Raw genomic sequence first — 27,609 nt, 5'->3', positions numbered from 1 at the left:
ATAAGATATGGGGAAACAAGTATCAGTCACAGAAAGTACACCTGTTTGTTAATCAGCCTCTAGGTTTAAAGAGAGACAGTCATAATTAATTATACATGTAAAACAAAAGTTACACTACCTTACGTTTTTAATGAATTTTCCTAATGCACTGAGAATTTTTAAGTTTAATAAAATCAAAATTCAAAAGGCTCTGGTTTTAATGAAGAATGCTTACTCTCTATTATTTTATCTCCCCTTACTCTTTTTTATCTTATCTTTCCTGGAGGTCAGTAAGAGATGTTTAAGTTTAATGTTCTTCATAAGTTTGTGTACTAGAAGAAAGAATTCTATTGCTGGACCCAAAGAGCTAATAATACTCACTCATTGGAGATTTTCTCAAGGCAGATGACGCCATGCCAAATACTTCTCCATCATCCACCCCAAATTCTGTAGCATCTTCAAAGTCATCTCCATCGCTATCACTAACCATATGAACATCGGTGCTTTGCTATTTAAGGAAAGTCCTGATTAGTTTCATATTGATTTTTGCATATCAAATTCTAAGAATAAGTTATATAGTAACAACAAGACATAAGCATTATAAAATTTTTATCAAATAAACTCATTTGCTAGAGTAAAGCTTACTATTTTTTCCTTGTAAGGCTCACATACTTTCTAAACTTTCTCTGATACCTGTAGACCGAAGGCTGGAGACTGAGGGAAAATGAAGAATGCTTACAAACTAAATGAAGACAGGGATTTTTGTCTGTTTCTTCCCCAGCATATAGTACACAATTAAGTGCAAAACAAATGAGAAAATGGGTACAACTGGAGAAGTCGGAGACAAAGTAAGCTATGAGTCTCTCAAAAAGTTCACACAAATTTATATTTGGTAGGTAGAAGCAATGGTGGCATTTTCAAACTTTCCACTTCCTTACTGCAGTGGTTCTCAGGTTTCTCTTTGTGAAATATGGTACACTATCCTCACATTGTTATGGATAACATGAAATACACTATATATGAAAGCTCTTTGTAAACTGAAGATGAGATGTAATAACAATGTTTTACCTACGAGTTGTAATAATAATGTTTTAATTCAGTAAAAATTATTGAGAATTTACTACCTGCTGAGCACTGATAAGTATGCTCTGTTTATTTTGTTTTTAGCAATATCAATTGAAAAGGTATTAAAAACATCTGCTTCAAAGAACTAGGCTGTTATTCTCTAGGTTAGAATGTGATTCTGAAATACTGAGATGTAAAACTTTTGGACTGGGCTGTAAGTACTGCTGAATATTCATGCCTTGGGTAAGAAGAGAGTCCAACCAAGATATCTGGCTACATGCTTATCTGTCCTATGTTCAATAAATGAAGTCTATTGAAATACTACTTAGTAAATAAAATTTCTATCTTTTAAAATGTGGACTATGTACTTAAGTTATAAAATGGGGAAAGTAATTGATACTTCAGTCTATGCAGAATAACCTAATATAACATAAATATTTTGCCAGAAGAGCATTAATAGAAACAAAATCTAAGACTCATAATCAGCCTGGGCAACACTGCCAGACCTCATCTCTACAAAAAAAAAAAAAAAAAGGAGAAAAGTTGGGCATGATGGTGTGCACCTGTGGTCCTAGTTACTTGGGAGGCTGAGGCAGGAGGATCACTTGAGCCCACGAGGTTAAGGCTGCAGTGAGCCTTGTTTGCATCACTGCACTCTAGCCTGAATGACAGAATGAGACCCTGCCTCAAAAAAAAAAAAAAAAAAAAAAAAGGACTCATAAAAATTTAGCTAGAGGGAATGTCCGAGGTCAGACAGTTGTTGAATCATAGATTTTAAAGCTGGAAGGATCTTAAAAGTCTGTTATCGGCGGTTTTCTAACTTATTTTCACAGGGTTACCTCCCTCCCCTAGGCCCAAACAGGATATTACAATACATAAAAGTAGGACTACTCTGGTTGATACAGGGAGAGGTCAGTGGGGAGCTTAATGCTCTTGGAGTTGGCCTTTTCCTCCTTATATCTGTTGACATCTGGGGTATTGCCAAAGGATCTCAGACCCTATGAAACACTTTTTAAAACTGCTAATCTAGTGATTCTAAGAGTTCCGAATGAGGAAGTCAAGATATTTCTCATTTGACTTAGTGTCAAATGTCAGCATTTCCTCCTCGGCATACCCAAGCATTAATGCAGAGAATCATAATTATAATATTTTCCCTCTCAACTTTAAGACAATCTTTCTAATGCTTTGAATAGACAAGATAATGAAGATACATTTGTTGGATGAATAAATAAATGGTCCTTCCCTTAAGCATTTACCTGCTATCTTTACTCTATTTCTCACAGAAACACTGGTTCTCCTCCCTTAATAGTTTGTTCATAGATCTAAGATCTCCTCCTGGTTTAAGATAGTCAACAGCTTAAAAATCCACAATGCCGTCTCATTTTAGAGCAGTGAAGGAGCCTCCTCCACAAAACAACACATTTACTAGGACAACAGTGCTTGAGTTCCCTCTGTGTTTCAGGCAGTCAAATATCTGGAGCATGAAGTTCCCTTTAAATTTGAGGCTTAGTCTTAAACAGGTAAAGGCTCAAGATTTACAAGATATACCACATGTTCTTTTACAGTTCCTAGTCAGGTTCACAGGCACTGAAAAGAAACAAAGGACCAGTATGACAAATCTTCTTACATCCTCTATCCGGTAAGCTATCATCTCAGTCTTTTCTTAATCTTGCCTAGTACTCACCCCTTACCTTTGAGGCATCAGGTTAAGAACAAGGGGTGGGAGACACAGGGGAGAAAAAAGGGAGTATTCTACATATATATCTTTCTATACTTACCCCTTTTACTTTACTGTCCCACATCTATCCTCTTTCTCCAAATCCCATTCAATAAATTAGCTCCTTCTATAACAACAGGACCTTACTTCATACTAAGATAGTGATTTTAATATTCTCCATGTGTCTCCATTATTCATTTTCCCTTCACAAAGTACAGAATACCCAAACCTCTTAAAATCCCAGAAAACAAAATCCTGTAACTACAACATCTTCAAAGGGAGGTATCTAAAAAGCCAATTTTGTTGAAAAAAGTATATTTCAAATATGAATTATTGAAATATTTGCAAGAATGAACTATTTAATTATGTATAAGGAACTCCCAGTCTCTTCATATTTTTCTTAGCCATCTAACAGGTTATAAAGAGCTTTTTCTAAAAAATAAGATAAGCAAACTTTTTTTCATTAATGTTTGCTGATGAGAATAGATAATCTCTTGGTATCTGTCATGGCTTCCCTAAAATTCTTTAAATCCAGAAAAGGTATTTATTCATAATTTTAAAAACAGCTAAAAAATTAGTGATTATATTTTGGGCTATTTATTGCATTCATTTATTACCTTTAACATTTAACAAACATTTACAAATCACTGTTAAGTGCTACACCGTTTGGCCCTGTGTGAAAGATACAGTATATCCTCTCCCAAGGAGCATCATATATTATAAACAGAGTGATGAGTGCTATGACATGTAAATTAAGAAGAGAGGACCTAAATCATAGGCGGCAGGAATCAGGAAAAACTTCCTGCAGGAGATAATAACTAAACCGTTTAAGGCAAAAATTTAGAACTCAACTGGCATTAAAGCAAGCTTATAATTGAAATACATGTTCCTTTCAGCAACATTCACCAACTACCTATTATGTCAAGGCACTATGTTAAAAACTAGTACAGCCAGAAGTGGTGGCTCATGCCCCTAATCCCAGCACTTTCAGAGCCGAGGCAGGTAAATCACTTAAGGTCAGGAGTTCGAGACCAGCCTGGCCAACGTGGTGCCCTATCTCTACTAAAAACACAAAAATTAGCCTGGTGCCGTGGCAGACGCCTGTAATCCCAGTTACTTGGGGGGCTGAGGCAGGAGAATCGCTTGAACATGGGAGGCGGAAGTTTCAGTACGTGCCACTACATCCAGCTAATTTTTATATATTTTGTATAGACAGGGTCTCACTACTTGCCCAGGCTGAATGGAACTTATTTTAAACTATTTTTCAGGCAATTCATGTATCTCTAATTCTTTGAGGTCAGTTACTAGAGTTTACTGTGTTCTTTTGGTGGTATCATCTTTCCCAAATTCCTTATGATCCTTGTATTCTTGCAAAGGTATGCGTGCGTTGGATGAAAAAGTTACCTCTTCCAGACTTTATGGGCTGCCATCAGTAAGGACAGACCTTCACCTGTGGGTGTGTAGAGAGGGTAGGGAAGGAGAGAGGCACTCTGGGGCATGCTGTGGCACTGGGTCTAAGGGCACAAGACACCAAGTGTGGTGTGTGTGGTGACTTGAGGTCTAGGGGGGACACTGAGTCTTGTCAGCTCAGACAGTTAAGAGTCTGAGACATTGGCACCTGTGTGATCCTTGATGGCAAAAGTTGTGGGAGGTCTGCAGAGGCTGCAAGGGCTACTGGAGTCCTCTGCTGTGCCTCTGTGTCCGGCAACAAAGGGCCATGGCTAGCAACAATGAAGGCCAGAGCCAGTGAAACGCACATCCTCTGATGTAGAGGCTGGCTGCAGACATGCCTCTGGCAGCATATCCAGATGTAGGCTTATGCACTGGGGTCAGTGCTGGAGACAGAAACAGGAGATGGGGAAGACTGTAAGAGCACACGTGGGATGGTCAGGGCTGGAAGCTTGCTTATGCTAAATTGCAGGGGCCAGCTAGGGTTCGGTGACAGGAATTAAGACTATCAGTGTATATGTGGGCAGCTGCAGGGCCATCTGTGATTGCAAGCACAGTGGTAGGGGCAGGAGCCAAAGACAGGATCAGCTACTTATACACATAAAACTGTGGCAGCCAGGGCTGGCAGCACGCAGTAGCCTAGCTGCTGGGGTAAGCCTCAGGTACATGTAGTGGTGGGTTTGAAGCCTGTGATGAGTGGTCACAGAGCTGTTTTTAGGCACACATGCAGTAGCTGTGCTGTGTCCCCGGGCCAAAGAACCCATGGAGGCAGCAGCTGGGGTGGCTCTGGGACAGAGGGATTTCAGGTGCTTAGGCACCTGAAAAATATGAACTCTGCTGAGGAGGGATTCTAGACACAAGCAGGAACAGCTCAGGTGACTCCAGGTAGAGGAGAGGGAGAGGAGTGGTAAGTCACACACCCAGAGACTGTCAAGGCTGCTGGGCTGGGTTCCCAGGCCAGAACAACTACAGCAGTAGCAGTCTTGCAGCTCTGGGTCTTTGCCCATTTTTTAACTGGGTTGTTATATTACTTAGTTTTAGGAGTTCTCTATATTTTATAGACTTTGATCCCATATCAGATGTATGATTTGCAAATACTTTCTCCTATTCTATGGGTTGCCTTTTTAACTCCATTGCTGGTATTTTTTGATGCACACAACTTTTTAATTTTCACAAAGTCCAATTTCTCTATTTTTTCTTTTGTTACCTGTGCCATTAGTGTCATACCCAAGACATCATTGCCAAATCCAATGTCACAAAACTTTTGCCCTATGTTTTCTTTTAACAGTTGTATTGTTTTAGATCTTACAGTTAAGTCTTTCATATATTTTGAGTTTATTTTTGCATATGATATTAGGTAAGGGTTCAACTTCATTCTTTTGCATGTGGATATCCAGTTCTCCCAGTACCATTTGTTGAAAAAAACTACCCTTTCTCCACTGAATGGGATTAGTGCCCTTGTCAAAAACCATTTTATCATAACATGCTGGTGTGCTGAAGCTCTCTGTTATATTCCATTGGTCTATATGTTAGTCTTTATACTAGCACTGCACTGTTTAGATTACTATATCTTTTTACTAAACACTGAAATCAGGAAGAGTGAGTCCTCCAGCTTTGTTCTTTTTCAGGATTGTTTTTGGCTATTCAAGATCCCTTGAAATTCCATATGAATTTTGGGATAAGTTTTTCTATTTCTGCAAAAAACCATCATTGGAATTTTGATAGGGATTTCTGTAGACTGCTTTGGGCACTATGGACATTTGAACAATATTAAGCCTTCCAACCCATATACATGAAATGTGTTTCCATTTATTTATATCTTCTTTAATTTTTCAGCAATGTTTGGTAGCTTTCATAGTACAAGTCTTCCACTTCTTTTATTAGTTAATTCCTAAGTATTATTCTGTTTGATGCTGTTGTCATTGGACTCGTTTTTGTAATTTTCTGTTCAACTTGTTGACTGTTGGTTTATAGAAAAGCAAGTGATTTTTGTGTGTTGACTTTGTATCCTGGTATTTTGCTGAATTCATTTTTTAGTTCCAATAGTTTTTTTTAAAATGTGATCTTTGGAGTTGTCTACATATAAAATCATATCATCTGTGAACAGAGATTATTTTAATTCTTCCTTTTATTTCTTTTTATTTTTCTTGCCTAATTGCCCTGGCCAGAACTTCCAGTACTATGTCAAATAGAAGTGGTGAAAGGGGTCAATCTTGGCGGGGTGCGGTGGCTCATGCCTGTAATCCCAGCACCTTGGGAGGCCGAGGTGGGTGGATCACCTGAGGTCAGGAGTTCGAGACCAGCCTGACCAATATGGACAATTTCAGTCTGTACTGAAATTACAAAAATTAGCCGGGTGTGATGGTGTACTCCTGTAGTCCCAGCTACTTGGGAGGCCGAGGCAGGAGAATCATTCGAACCCAGGAGGCGGAGGTTGCAGTGAGCCGAGATTGTGTCACTGCACTCCAGCCTGGGCAACAGAGCGAGACTCTGTCTCAAAAAAAAAGAGAAAGGGGTCATTCTTATCTTGTTCCTGATATTAGAGGAAAAGTTTTTCAGTCTTTCAATCTTGACTATGATGTTTGCTGTGACTTTTTCACATATGTCTTTTATTATGTTGAAGTAGTTTTCTTCTCTTCTTAGTTTTACCATGAAAGGGTGTTGAATGTTGTCCAATGCAGATGATGACATGTTTCTTTCCTTCATTCTGTTAATGTGCTGTATTACAGTGAGGATTCCATTATCTCTTGCTTGTACTAGTACAACAGACTCATACCTGATTTCTCTGTCTTCTCTCTTGTTTCTCTTAAATCTAGCCTGTGCACAGCAGAGTACTCTTCATTAAAATGTGTATTTGTGGGGCGATATCACTCCCCACTTAAAAGTCTCTTACTGTTGGCCAGGTGTGGTGGCTCATGTCTGCAATCCCAGCACTTTGGAAGCCTGTGGCAGGTGGATCACTTGAGGTCAGGAGTTACCAGCCTGGCCAACATGGGGAAACCCCCTGTCTACTAAAAATACAAAAATTTCACCAGCCATGGTGATAATCCCAGTTACTCGGGAGGCTGAGGCATGAGAATAGCCTGCACCCGAGAAGTGGAGGTTGCAGTGAGCTGAGATTGCACCACTGCACTCCAGCCTGGGCAACAGAGTGAGACTCCATCTCCGGAAAAAAAAAAAAAAAAAAAAAGTCTTTTACTGCTTTCTACAGTTCAAGTTCTCAATGTGTCATATAAGACTTACTCACTTTCACCTCATCTCTTATCTTCCTTCCCCCCCACTTTCTTCTGCACTAACAGTAACCCTACCTACACATATCTTCTCATTTGCTACGTCAAATCGTGCCTTTTTCTCTGAATGGAATGAATGGAATATGATTCCTTTGATTCTTTATTTGGCTGTGACTCATTCTTTATAATCCAATTTGGATGTCACCTCCTCTAGTCTTTTTTTCTTTTATTTTCTTTATTTAAAAATAAATCCATTTACAAATAACTACTCTGTGTCTGTTACATGCCAGGCACTATGCTAGGTGTTAGAGCTACAGAGGGGAGAAAGGCAAACAAGGTTCTTGCCTGCAAACATTCTTGAAAGTTACAACTCACCCCCATTATCTATACTTCTCTAGCATCTCATGCTTGCCTCAATTTTCTCATTAATCATATAATACAAAATTATCAATTTATATTCATCTGACTAGTACATAGTGAGCATTCAATAAATGTTTCTTTAACCATAGTTATAAACTAATGCTTTTAACATTACATCACAACTTTTTTTGTTGTTAAGTTTTTGGACTGCCTCTCCTTCTCCATTGTCAACTGAGAACTGAACAATTCCCAAGGAGGCAGGGTCAACAAGGCCCCCACACTGTCTCACTCAAGCAACTGAGGATAAATTGTTACCTAGCTAGGTATCCAGAAATATGGGAAAATCATTAAACGGGGGCTCAGGAACAAGGATAGGATGAGAAAAAAAAAATTAAATGATCATAAAGAAACTGTGTCTGTAGGGCCAGAGATATGATGTAAGAATCAAAATTATCCCAGCTAAAGGACATACAACTACAATCCATAAAATCTAAAACTTGAATGTAACTGCTGGTCTCAAATATTTCCTTCCTAACTCAAAGTTTAAGAAAGTCAATAGCAAAATGATTATTGTTAGCTGGGTGCGGTGACTCACACCTGTAAACCCAGCACTTTGAGAGGCCAAGGAGGGCAAATCACTTGAGGTAAGGAGCTCAAAACCAGTTTGGCCAACATGGCAAAACCCCGCCTCTACTCAAAATGCAAAAATTAGCCGGGCTAGGTGGCACATGTCTGTAGTCCCAGCTACTTGGGAGGCTGAGGCACGATAATTGCTTGAACCCGTGGGGAGGAGGCTGCAGTGAGCTAAGATTGTGCCACTGCACTTTAGCCTGGGCAACAGAGCAAGACTGTCTCAAAAAAAAAAAAAAAAAAAAAAAAGAAAGATGATTGTCTTAAAACACACAAAGTCATGTAGGAGAAGAGTAGAATCGGAAGAAAGCAGCAGAATCAATGGGTAGAAGGTACAATTACACATATTTCAAATTAATATAAGGAAGACAACAGAAAAAGCTGCTCAAAAATGAAACTGGTTATTATAGGAGGGCAGAACTCCTAATAATAAGATATTATTACTCAGTAATAATAAGATATTACCGAGGTTGTGACTGTTTTAGTTTGGCAAAGCCTCCCAATCCCACACTACCATTTTCTCAAAATAACCTAAATAGTGTGCTAGCCTTACAAACACTGTTCTTCACTGTATGGAACTGGCTTCTCTCTGCTGATGGGACCACCCAAATAACACATATACTGGTGAGGGTGAGAGAAGGAAATAAATGAAGTGAAAGTTACCTGTCACCTCTCAGATAAGACACAGAATAATTAAAAATTTTGGTTGGGGCTAGTTAGCCACCTTTTAATGTTAGTGGATTTATCCATTAAAGAGTGGAAGTATGACCTACTCTAGCCATTAAAAACAGACTCGAGCACTTTAAAGAAATATCTCATTAAATTATGTCCAGCAATTTCGGCCAAGCAGTGAAACTCAGTATTATCTTTCTTTCACAAGGGCTAGTGAGATAAAGTGCTTTAAAAAAAAGAAAAAAGTTTGGTCTCTTGAAAAGTGATAAACATTTTTGCAGACCAAGTACAGTACGGTATAATATAGCACAGTCATATTATTAGCAGGGGAAAAAGTTTCCTTCTCTGTGGTTTTCTAAAAAATGTTAAAAACCAGAGTGGCAAAGTATAATTTTCACAGGATGATTATAGACTACAACCTCAATTATGTAGCTCCATTTCTCTTTCACATGTTTAAGTGATATAAATACATATTCAAAGGATTGCTGAAGAAGTCCTGTGGTCGCTTCCATAATGGGTGTCCAAAATATATAGGCAGTTTAAATAAAAATGAGCAACCACATTTTGTATAGAATGCAAATGGAAAAATTTTTTTATTGTACTAGCCTAAGCTTTTAAATACTTGAATTGTGCTCCAATTTAAAAAATTCTAGTTTAAGGCCAGGCATGGTGGCTCAAACTTGTAATCCTAGCACTTTGGAGGGCTAAGAAGGGTGGATCATTTGAGGTCAGGAGTTCAAGACCAGCCTCGCCAACATGGTGAAACTCTGTCTCTATTAAAACTACAAAAAAATGAGCCGGGTGTGGTGGCACATGTCTGTAATCCCAGCTACTCGGGAGGCTGAGGCACGAGAATCACTCGAACCCAGGAGGCAGAGGTTGCAGTGAGCCGAGATTGTGCCACTGCACTCTAGCCTGGGTGACAGAGTGAGACCCTGTCTCCCAAAAAAAAAAAAAATATATATATATATATATATATAGTTTAAATAAAGCTCATCTGTGCTATTTAGTTATGGCCTCCACTGTATACACTTTTAAAGTCTTGGTGATGACTTTTCCTAGCACATAGTAAGAGCTTAATAAATATTTCTTAAATGAGTAAGTTAAAACATCCATGCCCTCTTTCCCATTTCCTTATAACCATGGTCAGAGTTGAGCATGAAAGTGCTGTTTGTAGCCATGGAACAGAATTTAGGTATTTCCTCATAATATTCTTTAGGCTCAGGCTGGGCACGGTGGCTCATGCCTGTAATCCCAGCACTTTGGGAGGCCGAGGAGGGTGGATCATGAGGTTAGGAGTTCGAAACTAGCCTGGCCAATATAGTGAAACCCCGTCTCTATTAAAAATACAAAAATTAGCCGAGTGTGGTGGCAGGCACCTGTAGTCCCAGCTACTTGGTAGGCTGAGGCAGGAGAATCGCTTGAACCTGGGAGGTGGAGGTTGCGGTGAGCTGAGATCGTGCCATTGCACTCCAACCTGGGCAACAAGAGTGAAACCCCAGTCTCAAAAAAAAAAAAAAGAATATATATATATATATTCTTCAGGCTCACATAGACCGAAATAGGCACAACACACACACAAACATGTTCAATCTCATCTGCCCCTTCTCTTTGTTTCTTTAGGACACTTGTGTGCAACACTATCACTGCATTTTTTATATTATGCCATCACTATTATTATTATCTTTTTATTATTATTTTTTGAGATGGAGTTTCACTCATTGCCCAGGCTGGAATGCAATGGCACAATCTCAGCTCACTACAACCTCCACCTCCTGCGTTCAAATGATTCTTCTGCCTCAGTTTCCTGCGTAGCTGGGATTACAGGCATGCACCACCACGCCTGGCTAATTTTGTATTTTTAGTAGAGATGGAATTTCTCCATGTTGGTCAGGCTGGTCTTGAACTCCTGACCTCAGGTGATCCGCTCACCTTGGCATCTCAAAGTGCTGGGATTATAGGCGTGAGTCACTGCACCCCACCACTGTTATTTTATTATCTATCACCCTTGACTCTGAGCACTTTGGTATAGGTACAGTGTTACTCATTTTTGTTCTCTAAAAATATCAAGCACAGCGTCTGTCTCATAGTAAGTGCTCCAACCCAATGAGTTAAAGGACTTCCAGGGTAAATCCTCATGAATCTACTCAACTACACAGTCTACAGCAAAAAAATCTTTCTTTTTTCTTTTTTGAGATGCATTCTCATGCTGTTGCCCAGGCTGGAGCGCAGTGGCGCCATCTCGGCTCACTGCAACCTCTGCCTCCTGGGTTCAAGCAATTCTCATGCCTCAGCCTCCCAAGTAGCTGGCATTACAGGTGTCCGCCACCACACCTGACTAATTTTTGTATTTTTAGTAGAGACGGGGGTTTCACTGTGTTGGCCAGGCTGGTCTCGAACTCCTGGCCTCATGTGCTCTGCCTGCCTCAGCCATCCAAAGTGCTGGGATTACAGGCGTGAGTGACTGTGCCCAGACTAGAAAGTTCTTTGTTAGCCTGATAGTTCTAAGTGAAAATCATTTCAACCAATCCACCTGAATTCTGTCTGTTGAAACATAAAACTAACAGAGAAAGAAGGAGCACATTAGTAATAACCTTGCATGGACAGTTTCTGCCTTCAAGAATTTACCAAGATATAATTAATGCTATATTAACTTTATCTATTCATTGCTCTGGCAGATAAAAAAGAAAGGGAAATGGGCAGGTAGGTGGGGGATGGGCCTTCTGTTCAATGAAAAGCTGGCAAACAGGCTTACTTCTTCTGACTGTTCCCGGGTCTGTGCAGGTGAAGATCTTCTTCCCACTGTAAGTCGATGGCAGGGATAAGAGAGCCCTGATTCAGCAAGACACATCTGCAAAAAGTAGAATCCATCATTTGTAAACAAAATATGGCCATGTTTCACAAAAGGATTTTACCTTTCAGGTATTTTCTATTATTGCTGAAGCTAGATAAGAAAGTTAACTCTAGTATCCTGGGTATTGCATTACCAGGAAGGCTTTGAAAATCTGAATTTTTTCCACACATGAGATGTTATGGTAGCCAAGGCTAATTTTCATTAGATGATAGATTGAGGCTCCAGGAAATTGTAATGAGCCCCAAATAAGGCAAAGTATACATACTTGCCCCCAATCCCTCACTGCCTCAAGGTACGTCTGCTACTTTTCTGATTAGCAGAATAATACCTCAGTTTCCTAACTCTGAGGGCAGTAAGGATAGAAATATAAAATTGTAGGTGAGATACAGAATTTAAAATTTCCCTAAGATACATATACCAAAAATATATAAAAATCTAAGTTTAGGTTTTACCCTAAAGGAAGCTGCCTTATATTTGAGTAGTTATAAAAGTTCTCCTATTACAGGGTGCTTCATTTTCAATACTTCATTTTCAATACACTGTTTAAACAGATTAGCCTTAAATAACCTGAGTCAATGATGCTTCAGGTACTCAGAGAGTTTACTTGTCAAAACTGGTTAATAAAGAAGACAATGATTAAGACATTGTCTTATCCTAGAGGTATAATCTCACAATTGCAAGTATTAAAAGTCCTTGTAAACCTGCCTTTAAAAGATTCTTTGAAAAATGTCTTGGGAAGATGATGAATATACCTATATAGGACAAATGAAACCAAACCAAAACAAAAAAATAAGCAAATGAAAAAATTACAACTGTCCTTAATGACACCTAGATAGGGATAGTACTTGATTATTACTTTCTCCACAGTGTAGGGATAATAAGGTTGAGTTTACGGGTAAAGCAATGAGAAAATGCCTAGCACACAGTAGTGGCTCAACAAACATTACTTTTTACTAGTCTGTGAAGAATACTTGTGGCTTGAAATAAAATGTCCAGTGAGAAGGATGGACTCTAGAAAACATGACTTTAGCAGAAATACCTTCCTCACCTACACTGTTCCATGAGAGAAGCCCACTGTCATCTTGTATTTTGGGGTCTTTCTAAGTTAGCCTGTTCCTTAATTAACACAAGAGTAGTTATCTTATTCAATTCAATTATTTAGTCTTTACAATGTCAACCAAAAAGAAAAAAAAAGTGACCCTAGTGGTGATGATGATGCTTATATATAAAAAATGCCTATAGAATTTGAATAAATATCATGAAATATGAGGGTAGATACAAAAGCAGTATTTGTAAATTAACATTATATAATATTAACATTATTTTAAGTATATGTGTCCAATTAAATAATTTGATAATTATACATCAACACAAAAAGTTTATGCATTTAAATTATCCAAAGAGAACCTTTTTTTCACAAAAATCATAATTATTTTACAGTATTTATATTTTTAAGACCACATCTCAAGGAAAAAGTAGCTGTTGTAGGCAAGAATTTAATTGTTCTTATCAGCTGTTAATGAGTGAAATATAAGGATGATAAATCATTTTTTGACAAGACATGAAGAAAAACGACCAAAATTAAATAAATTTGCCCTGTTAAAAAGTAATCCATGGACAGGCAGGCACTTAACAAATTCTTGTTGATTGCTAAAGGAACTTTTTCTATTTAATAACAGGAGACAGCTAAGTGTAGAATGGACTTTTAAACTCAGAGCGTCCTGAGTTCAAATTCACTTCTACTATTCACTCAAATCAATATTTTACATCTCAAAACTAAGTTTCCTGGCTGGGCGTGGTGACTCATGCCTGTAATTCCAGCACTTTGCAAGGCCAAGTCAGGAGGATAGCTTGAGCTCCTCAGGAGTTCAAGACCAGCTTGGGCAACATAGTGAGATCTTGTCTCTAACAACATAAACAAAAGATTAGCTGGGTACAGGGGTGCACACCTGTAGTCCCTGCTACTTGGGTTGCTGAGGCAGGAGGATCACTTGAGCCCAGGTGGTCAAGGCTGCAGTGAGCCATGATCACGCCACTGTACTCCAGCCTGGGTCACAGAGTGAGACCCTGTCTCCAAAAACAGAAAAAACAATTAGCTGAGCATGGTGGCACACACCCATAGTCCAGCTACTAGGGAGGCTGAGATGGGAGGAATGCCTGAGCCTAGGAGATCAAGGCTGCAGGGAGCTGGGATCATGCCACTGCATTCTAGCCTAAGTGACAGAGCAAGAACCTGTCTTTTAAAAAAAAAAAAAAGCTAAGTTTTTTGTTCTATAAAATTAACATGACCTTTCCTAACAGGCTTTCTGTGAGGATGGCTTAAATGAGAATACACTTGCTACATGGTAGATATTCCATTAGTGAGTGAATACTCAAAGTCCACTTGAAGTTTTTTCTTTTCTTCTTACAGACAGTATTTAGTGTTAAGAACATACTGTGCTGGGCACAATGGCTCATGTGCTGGGCACGGTGGCTCACGCCTGTAATCCCAGCACTTTGGAAGGCTGAGGCCAGTGGATTACCTGAAGTCAAGAATTCGAGACCAGGCTGACGAACATGGTGAAACCCCACTTCTACTAAATAAAAAAATAAGCCGGGCGTGGTGGTTCATGCCTGTAATTCCAGCTACTTGGGAGGCTGAGGCAGGAGAATTGCTTAAACCCAGGAGGCAGAGGTTGCAGTGAGCTGAGATTGGGTCACTGCACTCCAACCTGGGCAACAAGAGCGAAATTCCGTCTCAAAAAAAAAAAAAGAACATACTAACTACGTGATTCTCAAAGTACGTACTATAGGCACAGGGTTCTTGAGATTCTTTCAGGAGTTCCATTAGGTCAAAATTATTTCATAATAATACTTAAATGGCATTAGACTTTTTCACTGTGTTTTATTTATTTATTTATTTTCTTGAGAGGGAATTTCGCTCTGTCACCCAGTCTGGAGTGCGGTGGTACGATCTTGGCTCACTGCAACCTCTACCTCCCCTCCCAGGTTCAAGTGATTCTCCCGCTTCAGCCTCCAAAGCAGCTGGGATTACAGGTGCGTGCCACCATACCTGGCTAATTTTTGTATCTTTGTAGAGACGCGGTTTTAACACGTTGGCCAGGCTGGTCTTGAACTCCTGACCTCAGGTGATCTGCCCGTCTCAGCCTCCCAAAGTGCTGGGATTACAGGTGTGAGCCACCATGGCTGGCCACACTGTGTTTTTATACTGATACTAAAAAAAGCAATGGTGGGCAAATCTGCTGATACTTCAGCACAAATTAAGGTAGTAGCACCAAACTGTTAAAAATCTCCAGTTCCATGTACTCTCTGTAAAAATGGCAGTTTCATTTAAGAATGTCCCTGTTAGATCAGAAAAATTGTTACTTTTAATTAAATTTTGACTCTTAATACATGTCTTTTAACATTCTATGTGACAAATGGGAAGTATGTATAAAGCACTTGTAGAGCATACCCAAGTATAATGGATGGCTTGAAGAAAAAGCACTTGGGTTTGAGTTATATGCTGAATTAGCCACTTTTTTTCATGAAACACCATTACTACTTAAACAAATGATGGGCAGACAAACTGTGGTTATTTGGATTTGGTATTTGGGTAAGCATCCCTTATTCAAAATGCTTGGGACCAGAGCTGTTTCAGACTTAGAACTGTTTTGGATTTTGGAATATTTGCATCATACATACCTAACAGTTGAGCACTCCAAATCTAAAAATCCAAATCTGAAATGCTCCAATGAGCATTTCCTTTCAACATGACATTGCTGCTTAAAAAGTTAGATTTCCAGATTACGGGTACTCAACCTGTGATTGAGTATCCCTAATTGCTGAATATTTTCTCCAAAATGAATGAAGTGAGACTACTACTTCAAGGAACAGGTTTGACAGTATTAATTGCCAATGACAAAATTTGAGTTTTCACATAAAAATTAAGAGTTTTTAAAACTATCAGTCATCATGAGCTTGACAGCTTCTCAATACTTAAAGCCTTTGTGATGAGCTCAGTAGTTTTATTAATAGATGTGATTTTTTATATCATATAATGTGTCAACATTTGGAAAATCTGCATAACTTACAAGACCAATATTCTCCAAATGAACAGTGATTGCATAATGTTATAAAATTATGTATGGATAAAGGTTTAATTCAAAGTGTGAGGCATATCAATGTATCTCACTATGACAAAGTATTAATACAAAAAGTATACTGATAGGGTTTCAGATTCTACAAACAAAGTAACATTTAGCTCTACCTGAGAAAGCTCCGTGCCACACATACACACACACACACACACACACACACAAATTAAAATTAAAAAAATAAAACTAACCTTTAGGAAACTACCACTTCTCGAGTTCCAGTTTAGTATCAAAGAATAATAGCTATAATTATTTGAAAAGACTATTAAAATACTCCTCCCTTTTCCAACTACAGATCTTTATGAGGTCAGATTTTCTTCATATCTTCAACCAAACAAAATTCATTACAACAGGTTAAGTGCAGAAGAAGTAAGACACAAAAATCCAGTTGTCTTTTATTAAGACAGACATTAAAGAGATTTGTAAAAGTATAAAAACAATGTCACTTTACTTACTGAATTCTTAGAAAATATAATTACTTTGTGTAAAATTCTATTTATATTAACATGTAATTCACTTGTTATCTTAAATATTATTTTCTTCAATATTAATTTTTAGAATGGTAAATGCAATGAATATAATCCACATAAACAAAAGCTCTCTGGGGTCTTTGATGATTTCTTTACAAGTGAAAAAGGATCCTGAGACCAAAAAGCTGAGAACTGCTGAACTATGCAATGTGTACATGTGCAACTAATTTTCATGAATAATGACGACTATTATTTGAAACAACTGAGAAGACAAAAAAGCTCTTTCGTGAAATCTTAGAATCTTTTTGATGTTTCTTCTTTACATAATAAGCAAAGGATAAAATATTTTCCTTGCATTATTCTTTATGCTATTCTTCATACGAAAATAAAATACTAGGACAATACGCAAAGGAAAACTCCTACAAACCACCATGACTGATCACTGGCTATGTCTAACAAGTTGTTAGTAAAACACAGTATTATCATTTTAAGCTTGGTCCTCAGAGCATTTAGGGCCATTCTTAATACTTCTTTCTTTAAAAATATGAATTAGTAGGCTTGGCGTGGTGGCTCACACCTGTAATCCCAGCACTTAGGGAGGCCAAGGCGGGTGGATCACTTGAGGTCAGGAGTTGGAGACCAGCCTGACCAACGTGGTGAAACCCCATCTCTACAAAAATTAGCTGGGCATGGTGGCGGGAGCTCATGCACTCCCAGGTACTCAGGAGGCTGAGGCAGGAGAACTGTTTGAACCTGGGAGGCAGAGGTTGCAGTGAGCCGAGATTGAGCCACTGCACTCCAGCCTGGGTGAGACTCAGTCTCAATTATATATATATACATATATATTCATATATACACATATTCATATATACATATATTCATACATATACATACTCATATATATATGAATTAGTTTTTCAAATTATTTTTTATTTTATAGCCAAATTTTAACCCTCTCCCAAATACATGCTTGCAGTCTCTCTTTTTTTCTAATTATAAATGACAAAGACTAAGACATTTTAAGAGTACTGGAAGCTATAAAACCTGTTATGGGACCTTGGGTCAGTAACCAAGAGTCTTAACATCTCCTTTTGTAAAATATAGGTAGGACCAACTACATGGCCTCTCAGATCCCTTCTAGCCCTAATGGGCTATGATCTTCATATATCACTAAGGAGATTTGGTTATGTCACCTGCAGACTCCTTGCTCTGCATGCGACACACCCACTAACATAACTGAACAAGATTCAAACTAGAGCTTTACTGTTTGTATCTTTTATTCACTCAGTTTGTAAAATACAATTCTCTTGTGTTTTAAGAAGAACAATATGAGACATTTTTAAAAAACCATATCTCGGCCGGGCGCGGTGGCTCAAGCCTGTAATCCCAGCACTTTGGGAGGCCGAGACGGGCGGATCACAAGGTCAGGAGATCGAGACCATCCTGGCTAACACGGTGAAACCCCGTCTCTACTAAAAAATACAAAAAACTAGCCGGGCGAGGCGGCGGGCGCCTGTAGTCCCAGCTACTCGGGAGGCTGAGGCAGGAGAATGGCGGGAACCCGGGAGGCGGAGCTTGCAGTGAGCTGCGATCCGGCCACTGCACTCCAGCCTGGGCGACAGAGCGAGACTCCGTCTCAAAAAAAAACAAAAAAAACAAAAAAAAACAAAAAAAACAAAAAAAACCATATCTCAAGCTTATCATCATCCTAACATGGCACTGATGTAATTTCATCCAGATTTGGGAATGCTACTGGATATCAGCATTGAATACACTGCACTGATGGTCTTCTTAATCTATGTATTTGTATGTCAAGATGTATCCAATTATACACTTTAAAAATGTATGGCTTATTACAGATCAATTATACTTCAATAAGGCAGTATTCAGTGTTATTAATACACACATTTATATCCTCATATAAAGTATTACTTTTTTTTTTTTTTTTTTTTTTTTGAGACAGTCTCACTCTGCCACCCATGCTGGAGTGCAGTGGTATGATCTCGGCTCACTACAACCTCCACCTCCCAGGTTCAAGTGATTCTCCTGCCTCAGCCTCCTGAGTAGCTGGGACTACAGATGCACGCCACCAAGTCCGGCTAATTTTTGTATTTTTGTAGAGATGGGGTTTCATCATGTTGCCCGGGCTGGTCTTGAACTCCTGACCTCAAGTGATCTGCCCGCCTCGGCTTCCCAAAATGCTCAGATTATAGACAGGAGCCACCTCACCCAGCCTAAAGTATTGCTTTTTGACATAACTATACATACACCCCTGACACCATTCAGTATTTTAAAAAACAGTTGTATAATAACTGCTATTAAGAGCTCAATATGTATTGTTACTACACAAAGTGCTTTATATGTACTACCCCACTTAATTCTCATAATAACTCTGCCAGGTAAGGATTATAATTCCCATTTTAGAGATGAGGTTACTAAACCTCACACAGAATAAGAAGGTTGCCCAAAGCCAAACAGGTACTGAGTGGTGAATTAAATTAAATTAAATGATATAAACTGCCAAATTAAAATTCAGGCAGTTTATCTCACAACCATTTTAAAAGTATCCGATCAAACAACTATTAAGGCTCTAAGATATCTTGTCTATCTGATAACCAATAATTACTTTCTTTGGCTTAATTAAAACAGCTACTCCTAGAGACCATCAATTAGTCAGAAACTACATAGAAAGTGCTTAACATATGTCTACCATACATGACAACTCTGTAAATTAAAGACTATCATGATTGTACAAATCATAAAACAACCTTAGAGTGGTGGAGTAACTTGTCTGAGATAAATCAGGTACCAGATGGCAAACCAAATTTAACTTCAAAAGCCATGGAGTTTTCTACAACATCCCATTTCCAATGTAAATAAGGCTTTTTATGGTAAGGAGTCCTGAAGATGACTGCTGGAATACTCCTTTTAAATTTTCAGATGCTTACTGTTCAGCTAAACAGATTACTGAGGTGGTTTTAAACCAAACTGAGTCATGAGGCTAAAATTTCATTTACTGCCAACCAAAGCACAAATCAAAAAAGCTTATTTATTTTTATTCACAATCCGAGATTTCTTCTGCCCTTCCCCCAGCCATTTTTTTGTCACTTATGTGCTAGAAAAGTCACACAGAGCTTTAATTTGTGGCAGGTTGAAGCAAGCTTATTAAGAATGCTAGTTACCAAGTGTACATGCACTTGTCTGGACTAGCCCACTGCCACATTCTTGTAGCAGGGTTAAACAGCAGTTTAGTCACCTCATAAAAAGGCACACTGTTAAAAAGGAAGTGACTAATAATATTCTGGAAACAACAGAATATTAAAAGACATGTGCAGGTCAAGATCAATTATCAACAAAACTCTTGTGTAAATAGCTCAAAAAACTGTGTTCTCTGCTTGGCCTTGCTGTGTTACAGTCCTCAATTGATTTGGCAAGTTGGTAAAGTTTAATGAAATAAACACCAACAGTTACAAGTTCTGAGGCTTTTTGCTATGTACATAAACACAAATGCTACCATGTAAGCAACCGTAGTTGGCTGCTATACATGGCTTCATTTTACACACAAGATATTAGCTTTGGAAGAGTCCTCAGAATTCATCAGTTGCTTGTATCCCAACCAGGAGATCTTGAAGCCTTAGCTGAGTCAAGTGCTGCTGCCATACCTTCCCCTACCCAGCATCTCCCTTGCCCCATTCCAAGCTAGTAATGAGAATTTCCAGAGAGAAGGTATCCACAGCCTTCTCTTAAACTTCTATCAGTAATCCCATTATCCCCAACAGATTCCAAATGAAAGGCAGTTTCTCCTCACAAGGTAAGAGTCTAATCCTCTCACTTAACAGGGAAAGAAATTGAGGTATAGAGAGGTAAAGTGTTTGTTTCAAGTCTCACATCTGCTTAATGATAGCACAAGCATGTTCCCTTTTTGACTCCTAATCTTGGTTTTTGTTTTTCTTCTTCTTCTTCTTTTTTTTTTTGAGACAGAGTCTTGCCATGTTACCCAGACTGGACTGGAGTACGGTGATATACAATCATGGCCGACTGCCACCTCAATCTCCTAGCATCAAGCAATCCTCCCACCTCAACCTCCTGTGTGGCTGAGTCTACAGGTGCATGCCACCATGCCCAGCTAATTCTTAAATTTTTTGTAGAGATGAGGGTCTCCTTATTTTTTTGTAAAGATGGAGTCTCATCATGTTGCCCAGGCTGGTCTTGAACTCCTGGGCTCCCCCTTTTGGCCTCTCAAAGTGCTGGGATTACAGGTGTGAGCCACCACACCCAGCCAACTATGTGTTTTTTAAAGATGTTACAGTTAATTGTAAAATACTAACAACTATCTTGATTTAATTATCTCATATTTTCTTTTAAAAGCTTTTGGAAATATATATAATAAATCTAAATGCCCCTTCCTTTTTTGGTTTCTTTCGTTTAATCTGGTGGGACTCTCAAAATCAAGGAGAATCACCTGATGCTATTTTTCTATATTATAATTACCTACTTTTATGCTTCCTTATACTGTCCCAACATTATCTTGAGATTTTGGCTATTAAAGAGAGTTGCTCAACAGAAAAGCTTTTTTTTTTTTTTTTTTTTTTAAATCTTCTAGGGCATTTCATCACCTAAAACCAGATTACATCATAGGGAGATAAAGAGCTGCTCACTGTAACAGAATTAGCAAAATTTCTAAATGGATATGCTTTTATAACTAAATACAGATATCAATATTCTAGTACTTCATTACTTATTGATTTTAGTGAGTACAATAGAAGAGGTTCTGAAGTATTTTACATCATTAAAATACTTCTGAAGAGCATCAAGTTACACAGTAGGAAATACAACCCAATTAGACCAGCCTAACATTATCTAGTGGCATAGTCCCTCATACCTATTCAGAGAGAATGGTCAACTTTATTTATATAAAAAAGTACTATCCTCAGGTAAGTAAGTGCTCAAGATGTTATATTGTAAGGCAACTTTAAACCAAAGTTATTTCAGTTGAATCAAGAACTCTGTTTCAAAGTCAACTTTTTTTCCCCCCCGACACAGGCCAATAATCCACACTATGAATTAAAATAGCCCTTCTTTCTCAGTTCCTATCACTACAGCTTTATGTCATTTAGTTGCTTATGAGCACCCTCTGGTGGAGGGCAGAAGAGGGAAAAGAACATATTAAACATATTGCTTATAACCAGTAAGAATAGTGAGGGGGAAAAAAGAGATCTGGAATATGTGCAGACTTCTCTTGACTCTGCTTTTCTTCCTCATATTATTTGATAATTCAGAACTATTTGTTGAATGTTATACTAAACATATAGTTACTCAGAGTTGACAACGTATTCAATAAATATTAAGTTATTATATGTCAGGCACTTGGATCCAAACAATCTGGCTTTGGATCCTGGCTTTGATATCTAATGTCATTTCTCAGGAAAGCTGCTTATCTCAAAAGATCTGTTTCCTTGTCTGAGAAATGGGAATAATATGTTTGTTGACAGCAATAAAAAGTGAAAAAATATGTAGCATAGTGGACTAGATTTTCAACTTTAAAAAAATAAAAATCACACACCACTTCATCTTTGTCTCCTTGCCAGAAGGAAGGATTATCAAATAAGTGTTTTTAGTTGCAATGCCCAATTATTTCTGTTTTTAAGAATCTAAGCCTAGATGACAGAGTTGGTATCATTTAAGTATTTTATATCAACTTATGTCAATTAAATTTAACTGTATTAGTATATGTTCTAAAACATACACACAACAACAAAATATATTTTTTCAGTCTTTTCCATACTAAAGATATCCAAATGATGCTGACCAATATTAAAGAAAAATTTCTTCCTAAGTGAACAATTTAAATTATTAAGAGAGAAGGGTTTCTTATCATTTCCCACATGACATTCTTGTGAGTGCCAACCTGTGCAGAGCATTTTTGTTTAGATATATTGTAGCTGTGAGAGTTTCTAAGGACCCATATCTTACATCACTCATTACCTACTTATGACGGGGAATTTCGAAAGGATACATTACACAGCCATGTCCAAAAGTGGAACTTGCTTCAGGTTTCCCATTCAATTCCTGGGACGGGAACTAAACCAAAATTGAGAGAAAGAACAACAGGCTATTGGAGGCAAAAAGAACAAGAACAAAAACAAACAAACGAAAAACTAAAAAGGGTATCTCTGTCTGCTGCAATGACTTTGGGAGACCAGTTAAGCCTCCTGAGAACATTTAGCTCAAAAACATTTAATGAGCCTGTAAGCCACTTTTTTTTTTTTTTCCTGTTACCACTATTAAAGCAAGAATTGTTCTTTTACGTCTTTAGGCTTCATGGTGCTCTTGTATGACTTCTTTCTCCTGTAAGTCGGCCTGTGGTATGATTCCATGTGTGTAAATACTTGGGAAGAACACTATATATAGATCAAAGGACCTGGGTTAAAACTCTAAATCTGCCTCTTACTCATTCTGTGACCTTGATCAACTCTCTTAAGTTTTATCACCTGCATGATGAAAAAATTGGACTAGATGATTCTCATGTTTTCTCTCACCCTGAAAACTGTTTCAGTCTGATGTTCAAGGCCATAACCCTGCCCACCTTTCCAGTCATTACCTCCCACTACTTTTGTATACAGGTTTGTTTGCTCAATGATCCAAAAATGTGCCTTGCACGTGCCTACTCTTAGGCTTCTGCTCATTCCATTACTTTTGCCTGGGTTTCCCTCACCATTCTTTTCCACCTGTCTATTTCTTAGGTATGTGAAGATAACACAAGAAAAATTTAAGTGACAGAACTTCTTCAAAACTCAGCTCAATCTCTTTCTGAAAGCCTTCTATATAACCTCCCCAATTTCACATTTTTCTCTATCTCCAAAACACTTGGTATCTTTGGGTAGTCAATCATATCCAGTGATACTTGGACAAATCTTCCAGAAATAAACCTCATTTATTCAGCTAGTTCCTAAGGGAAGACCCAGAATCCCAGGTGGGAACTGAGTAGACAGAGGCAATGTGGATGCCACAGTGATGCAGGGCAGGCGAGTCCCAAAACTGGGGCTTAGCACAGGAGGGTTCGTGGCTTTGCCCAGAAAAGAATTCAAGGTGGGCTGGAGGTGTTAGCAACTTTTATTGAAGTGGCAGTGTACAACAGTAGCAAAGCATACTGCTCCTTGTGGAGCAGGACTCCCCCATAGGCAGTGTGCTCACAGTGGCAGCTCAAAGGCTGTTCTGCAGTCGTATTTATATCCACTTTTAATTACATGCAAATTAAGGGGTGATTATGCAGAAATTTCTAGGAAAAGGGGGTAACTTCTGGGTTGTCTGGTTGTTGACATGGAAAGGGGCAGTAACTTCTAGGCGTTGCCATGGTAATGGTAAACAGACATGGCACAATGGTGGACATGTCTTATGGAAAGCTGCTTTTGCCCTGTCCCTATTTTAGCTAGTCCTCAATTTGGTCAGGTGCCTGAGCCCTGCCTATGGAGTTCAGTCTCACTTTGCACATCAATAGGCAAAGGTTTTACATGAGTGGGTCAGGAACTGGACCCAAGAGGGGAAAGCCAAATTCCTAGAGATCAAAACTCCGTCATCTTACATCTGTGGAAGTCTGCCCAGGCCATAACCATGTATGACATTTCTGTTCACTAGGGAAATGGTAGTTCTAAGAGAGGCAGCAACATTGCTTCAATGAGTGCAATGGATCAGGGGACCTGCTGTCCTAGGAGGGGAGGGGAAGAAGTAGTATCTTACCGAAGAAGGAGAAATCTTACCCTAAAATATATCCCCATATCTCTCAAATCATTTGTATCACTGACAACGAAGTGTCTGAAAAAATGTGTCATTGTAAGGCAATTTCTTCGGTAGGTAGATGTCATACTTCGTTGGAGAGGTATAAAAGCAGAGCAATTATGAACTTGAACTCCAAAGCCATTCTTCTAGGGTTTGAAATCCTGGCTCTGCTGGTTAACAGCTTGCACGACCCTGGACAACCCTCTCACCTTGTCAGTGCCTTAATTTCCACCTCTGTAAAGTCTTATAAAGTTACAAGATTGTTGTGAAGATTCAAGAGTATGTGTATCTAAATCTATCAACCAATGTATCTACCTATGCTTGATTGTATGAATTTTGCTAAATCACTCTGGGGGAACAGACAGACAGTACTGTAAGTACAGTGCAAAATACCATTATCCACTCACTTAACTAATAGTTACTGAGCAACGACAATGTGCCAAGACCTCAGCTGAGTGCTAAAGATAAAGCCAATGGTAAACAGTTTCTGCTTTGATAAAGTCAATAATTTCCCAGGCTTTAGGTTTGTGAATAAAGTATAGATCATGCTAATTCTATTTTATGCTATTCTGCCTAATCCTTGTTATTCCCTCTTAGTGAGAACGAACCTAGCATAGTTTGCCACATTGCCATTTCACAGGCAAGAAAAATGAGGCTCATATTTTCACCCAGGATCGATAACAGAGCTAACAGACAGCAAAACAGAGTCAGAACTAATTTCATCTCTAGTATTTATTTGAGGCAAGGTCTCACTCTGTCACCCAGGCTGGAGGGCAGTGGCTTGATCACAGCTCACCACAGCCTTGACCTCCCAGGCTCCAACAATTTTTCCACTTCAGCCTCCTGAGCAGCTGGGACTACAGGAACATGCCATCTGACCAACTTTTTTTATTTTTATTTTTAGTAGAGTCTTGCTATGTTGCCCACACTGGTCTTGAAATCCTGGGCTCAAGCAATCCTCCTACCTTAGCTTCTCAAAGTGCTGGGATTACAGGTGTGAGCTACTGTGCCTGGAGATTCCCAGCTTTTAAAAATGACATCATCTCCACCTGAAACGTAAACCAACCAGGCTGACTTGTCAAGCTTTTAATTTTGGGGATGCAGGAACATGGTAAAGCTGAATTATGGGGAAAAAAAAGTTAAGTCATTAGATTGCACAAAATATAACTATATTTTAAGACCATGAAAAAAATAAAGAGAACAACTTATGTTGCAAAACCACCTGTTTCCACCCGCTGCCCCCCCCCACCCCCGCCCTCCACAGTTAGCTTCTATGGCCAGGAAATTTATAAACAAAAATCTCACTTTAACTTTTCTATATTCTACTCAGGTCAGGCAAACATAGTCATTAGTGATTTGAATTATTTTGCTAAATAAATTGAAGTATACTTTTAAAAGACAGCTGTCAAAGAAAAAGATAATGGATTGTGTTTGGAGAACAGATGGAAAAACATTGATCAAATCTTCTGTGGTTCTTACTGTACTCCAATACAGTGGTGTTCATATGATGACTTGCGGGTCATTCAGCTCATTCACATACATGTATTACCTGCTTCATATATGATCCATATGCTGATATGTTCAATACACTGAATACCTCTAAAAGAAACCGAAAACCAAACTTTCAAGCATGTTTCTAATTGTGGAAGTATCCTTTCCCAAAAGAGAACATAATTTTCTACACATTACTTGAGATTCCATACCATAACAGCTTACCAAAAAAAGAAGCATGGAAAAAAAGTTTTCTGTTATTAAAACTACTTAAACAAATATCAAAAAGAAACCATGTTAAAGTAAAAACAAATACATGTTTTTCAACAATTTATATTTCATGTTAATTATTATTATTGTTTAATTAGACTGTATGAAAATATTTCTTGAAAGGTATTTAGAAGTTTATACTAAATGGGTGAAAACTCTATCTTGGATGCAGTGTGCTCAGGTTATAAAAGCATCAGTGCTTATTTTATCTCCCCACAAAGTGTTGCTGAGATAATTACTGCTGACAGCTTTATTCAAGGTTCATTTCACTTTTTCTGCTATTTTTCTCTGGTTAGAAGTTCAAGAGAGCCCATGGGAAGCCACACCCCTCACACCTGTTAGGCTTCTTCATGTTACAGAGGGCCAGTATGGACATGTCACTTCAAATTAGCATTGTACCAGGGCACTAACTGTGACAATTACTTATCACAGGTTTAACTAAAGGAAAAAAAAGTTTCTAATTCAACCACAAAAACAGTGTCACAAAATGTAATTTAAACCTGTAAAAGCAGGTTGCATAAAAAACATTCAGAGAGATACAAAATTGGTTCCCACCATCGAGCTTTGTGCAGTATCTGAATTATGCAGGAATGCTATACAAGCGAACATTTCCTTTAAAACAAAATCAAACCAAAAAGGTAAACAAGGCAGCGCCAGCAATGGTGATGAGTGGGCCTCTTTAAATTTACTTCATTGTGCTGGAGTATTTGATTCACTTTGTTAATTCTTTTGTGTCAAGTTACTAATTCAATAATGAAATTTCCAGTTAAAGCAAAGCAGCTACTTTTAGACTTATGAAAGACTTAGCTTTATACTAGGGAGAAAGAATTTTCTTCTAACATTTGCTTTTCTCCACTTACAGACCAGAAAATTATCATTAGACAAGGTAGATATTAACACAAAAAGAAAAAGGAAAAACCTCACACCCTTAAATGTGTTTCAAGCTAGTTATTATAAGACTCTCTGTTTCAAGTGCAAAATAATCTCAAAATTATGCCACCTCTGAAAGACCTAGGATAGTTGGAGGCAGTTAATATGGACTGCTGTGAGGCTAATTGTGGATCTTGAGTTAATTACTTTCTGCTGATAGGAGATTTTAAAAATAAATAAGATGGTCTTTTACTCCATTTTTACTTCAATTTAAACTCAAGGAAACACGAGATGATGATGGCTAAAGTCTGAATACTTCATTATTTGCTGCTGCTATTTAGATGAAGACCCAGAAAGTCTGAGAAATATGTCCACACTATAATCAACGCTAATGTTCACTAGCAAAACAAGAGTGGACAAATCTGTATTTTTCACAATGCATACAATTTGATTCACAAATGCCCAGTGCACATTACTTGGTCAGAGTTAACAGGAATTAACTGTCATTTCTCACCCCCCGCCAACCTCCCCACATACCCACACATGTATATACACACGCACAGGCTGGAGGACACAAGGCAGAGCTCATGGAAACTGGTTTCAAAACAGAAAGTGTTAAACACTCATGAAAAGCAAAGGG

The 27,609-nt window shown here is 38.4% G+C and overlaps 1 protein-coding gene across 4 annotated transcripts in view; it reads right to left on the bottom strand.

Moving 5' to 3' along the window:
- Positions 1–27,609, bottom strand: part of FAF1 (Fas associated factor 1) — a 506,656-nt gene that overhangs the window by 141,092 nt on the left and 337,955 nt on the right. For all 4 annotated transcript variants that reach the window (XM_073007304.1, XM_037999795.2, XM_037999798.2 and 1 more), the window contains 2 exons: positions 11,858–11,953; positions 361–487 (listed from right to left, as the gene is read on the bottom strand). In XM_073007304.1, the coding sequence (XP_072863405.1) occupies positions 361–487; positions 11,858–11,953 (223 nt within the window). The remainder of the gene's footprint in view (positions 1–360; positions 488–11,857; positions 11,954–27,609) is intronic.

The sequence above is a fragment of the Chlorocebus sabaeus genome, chromosome 20, assembly GCF_047675955.1.
Source record: "Chlorocebus sabaeus isolate Y175 chromosome 20, mChlSab1.0.hap1, whole genome shotgun sequence".
In the NCBI taxonomy this organism is placed as follows: domain Eukaryota; kingdom Metazoa; phylum Chordata; class Mammalia; order Primates; family Cercopithecidae; genus Chlorocebus; species Chlorocebus sabaeus.
The sequence above is the reverse complement of the archived record's forward strand: the minus strand, read 5'-3'. Positions and strand labels throughout refer to the sequence as shown.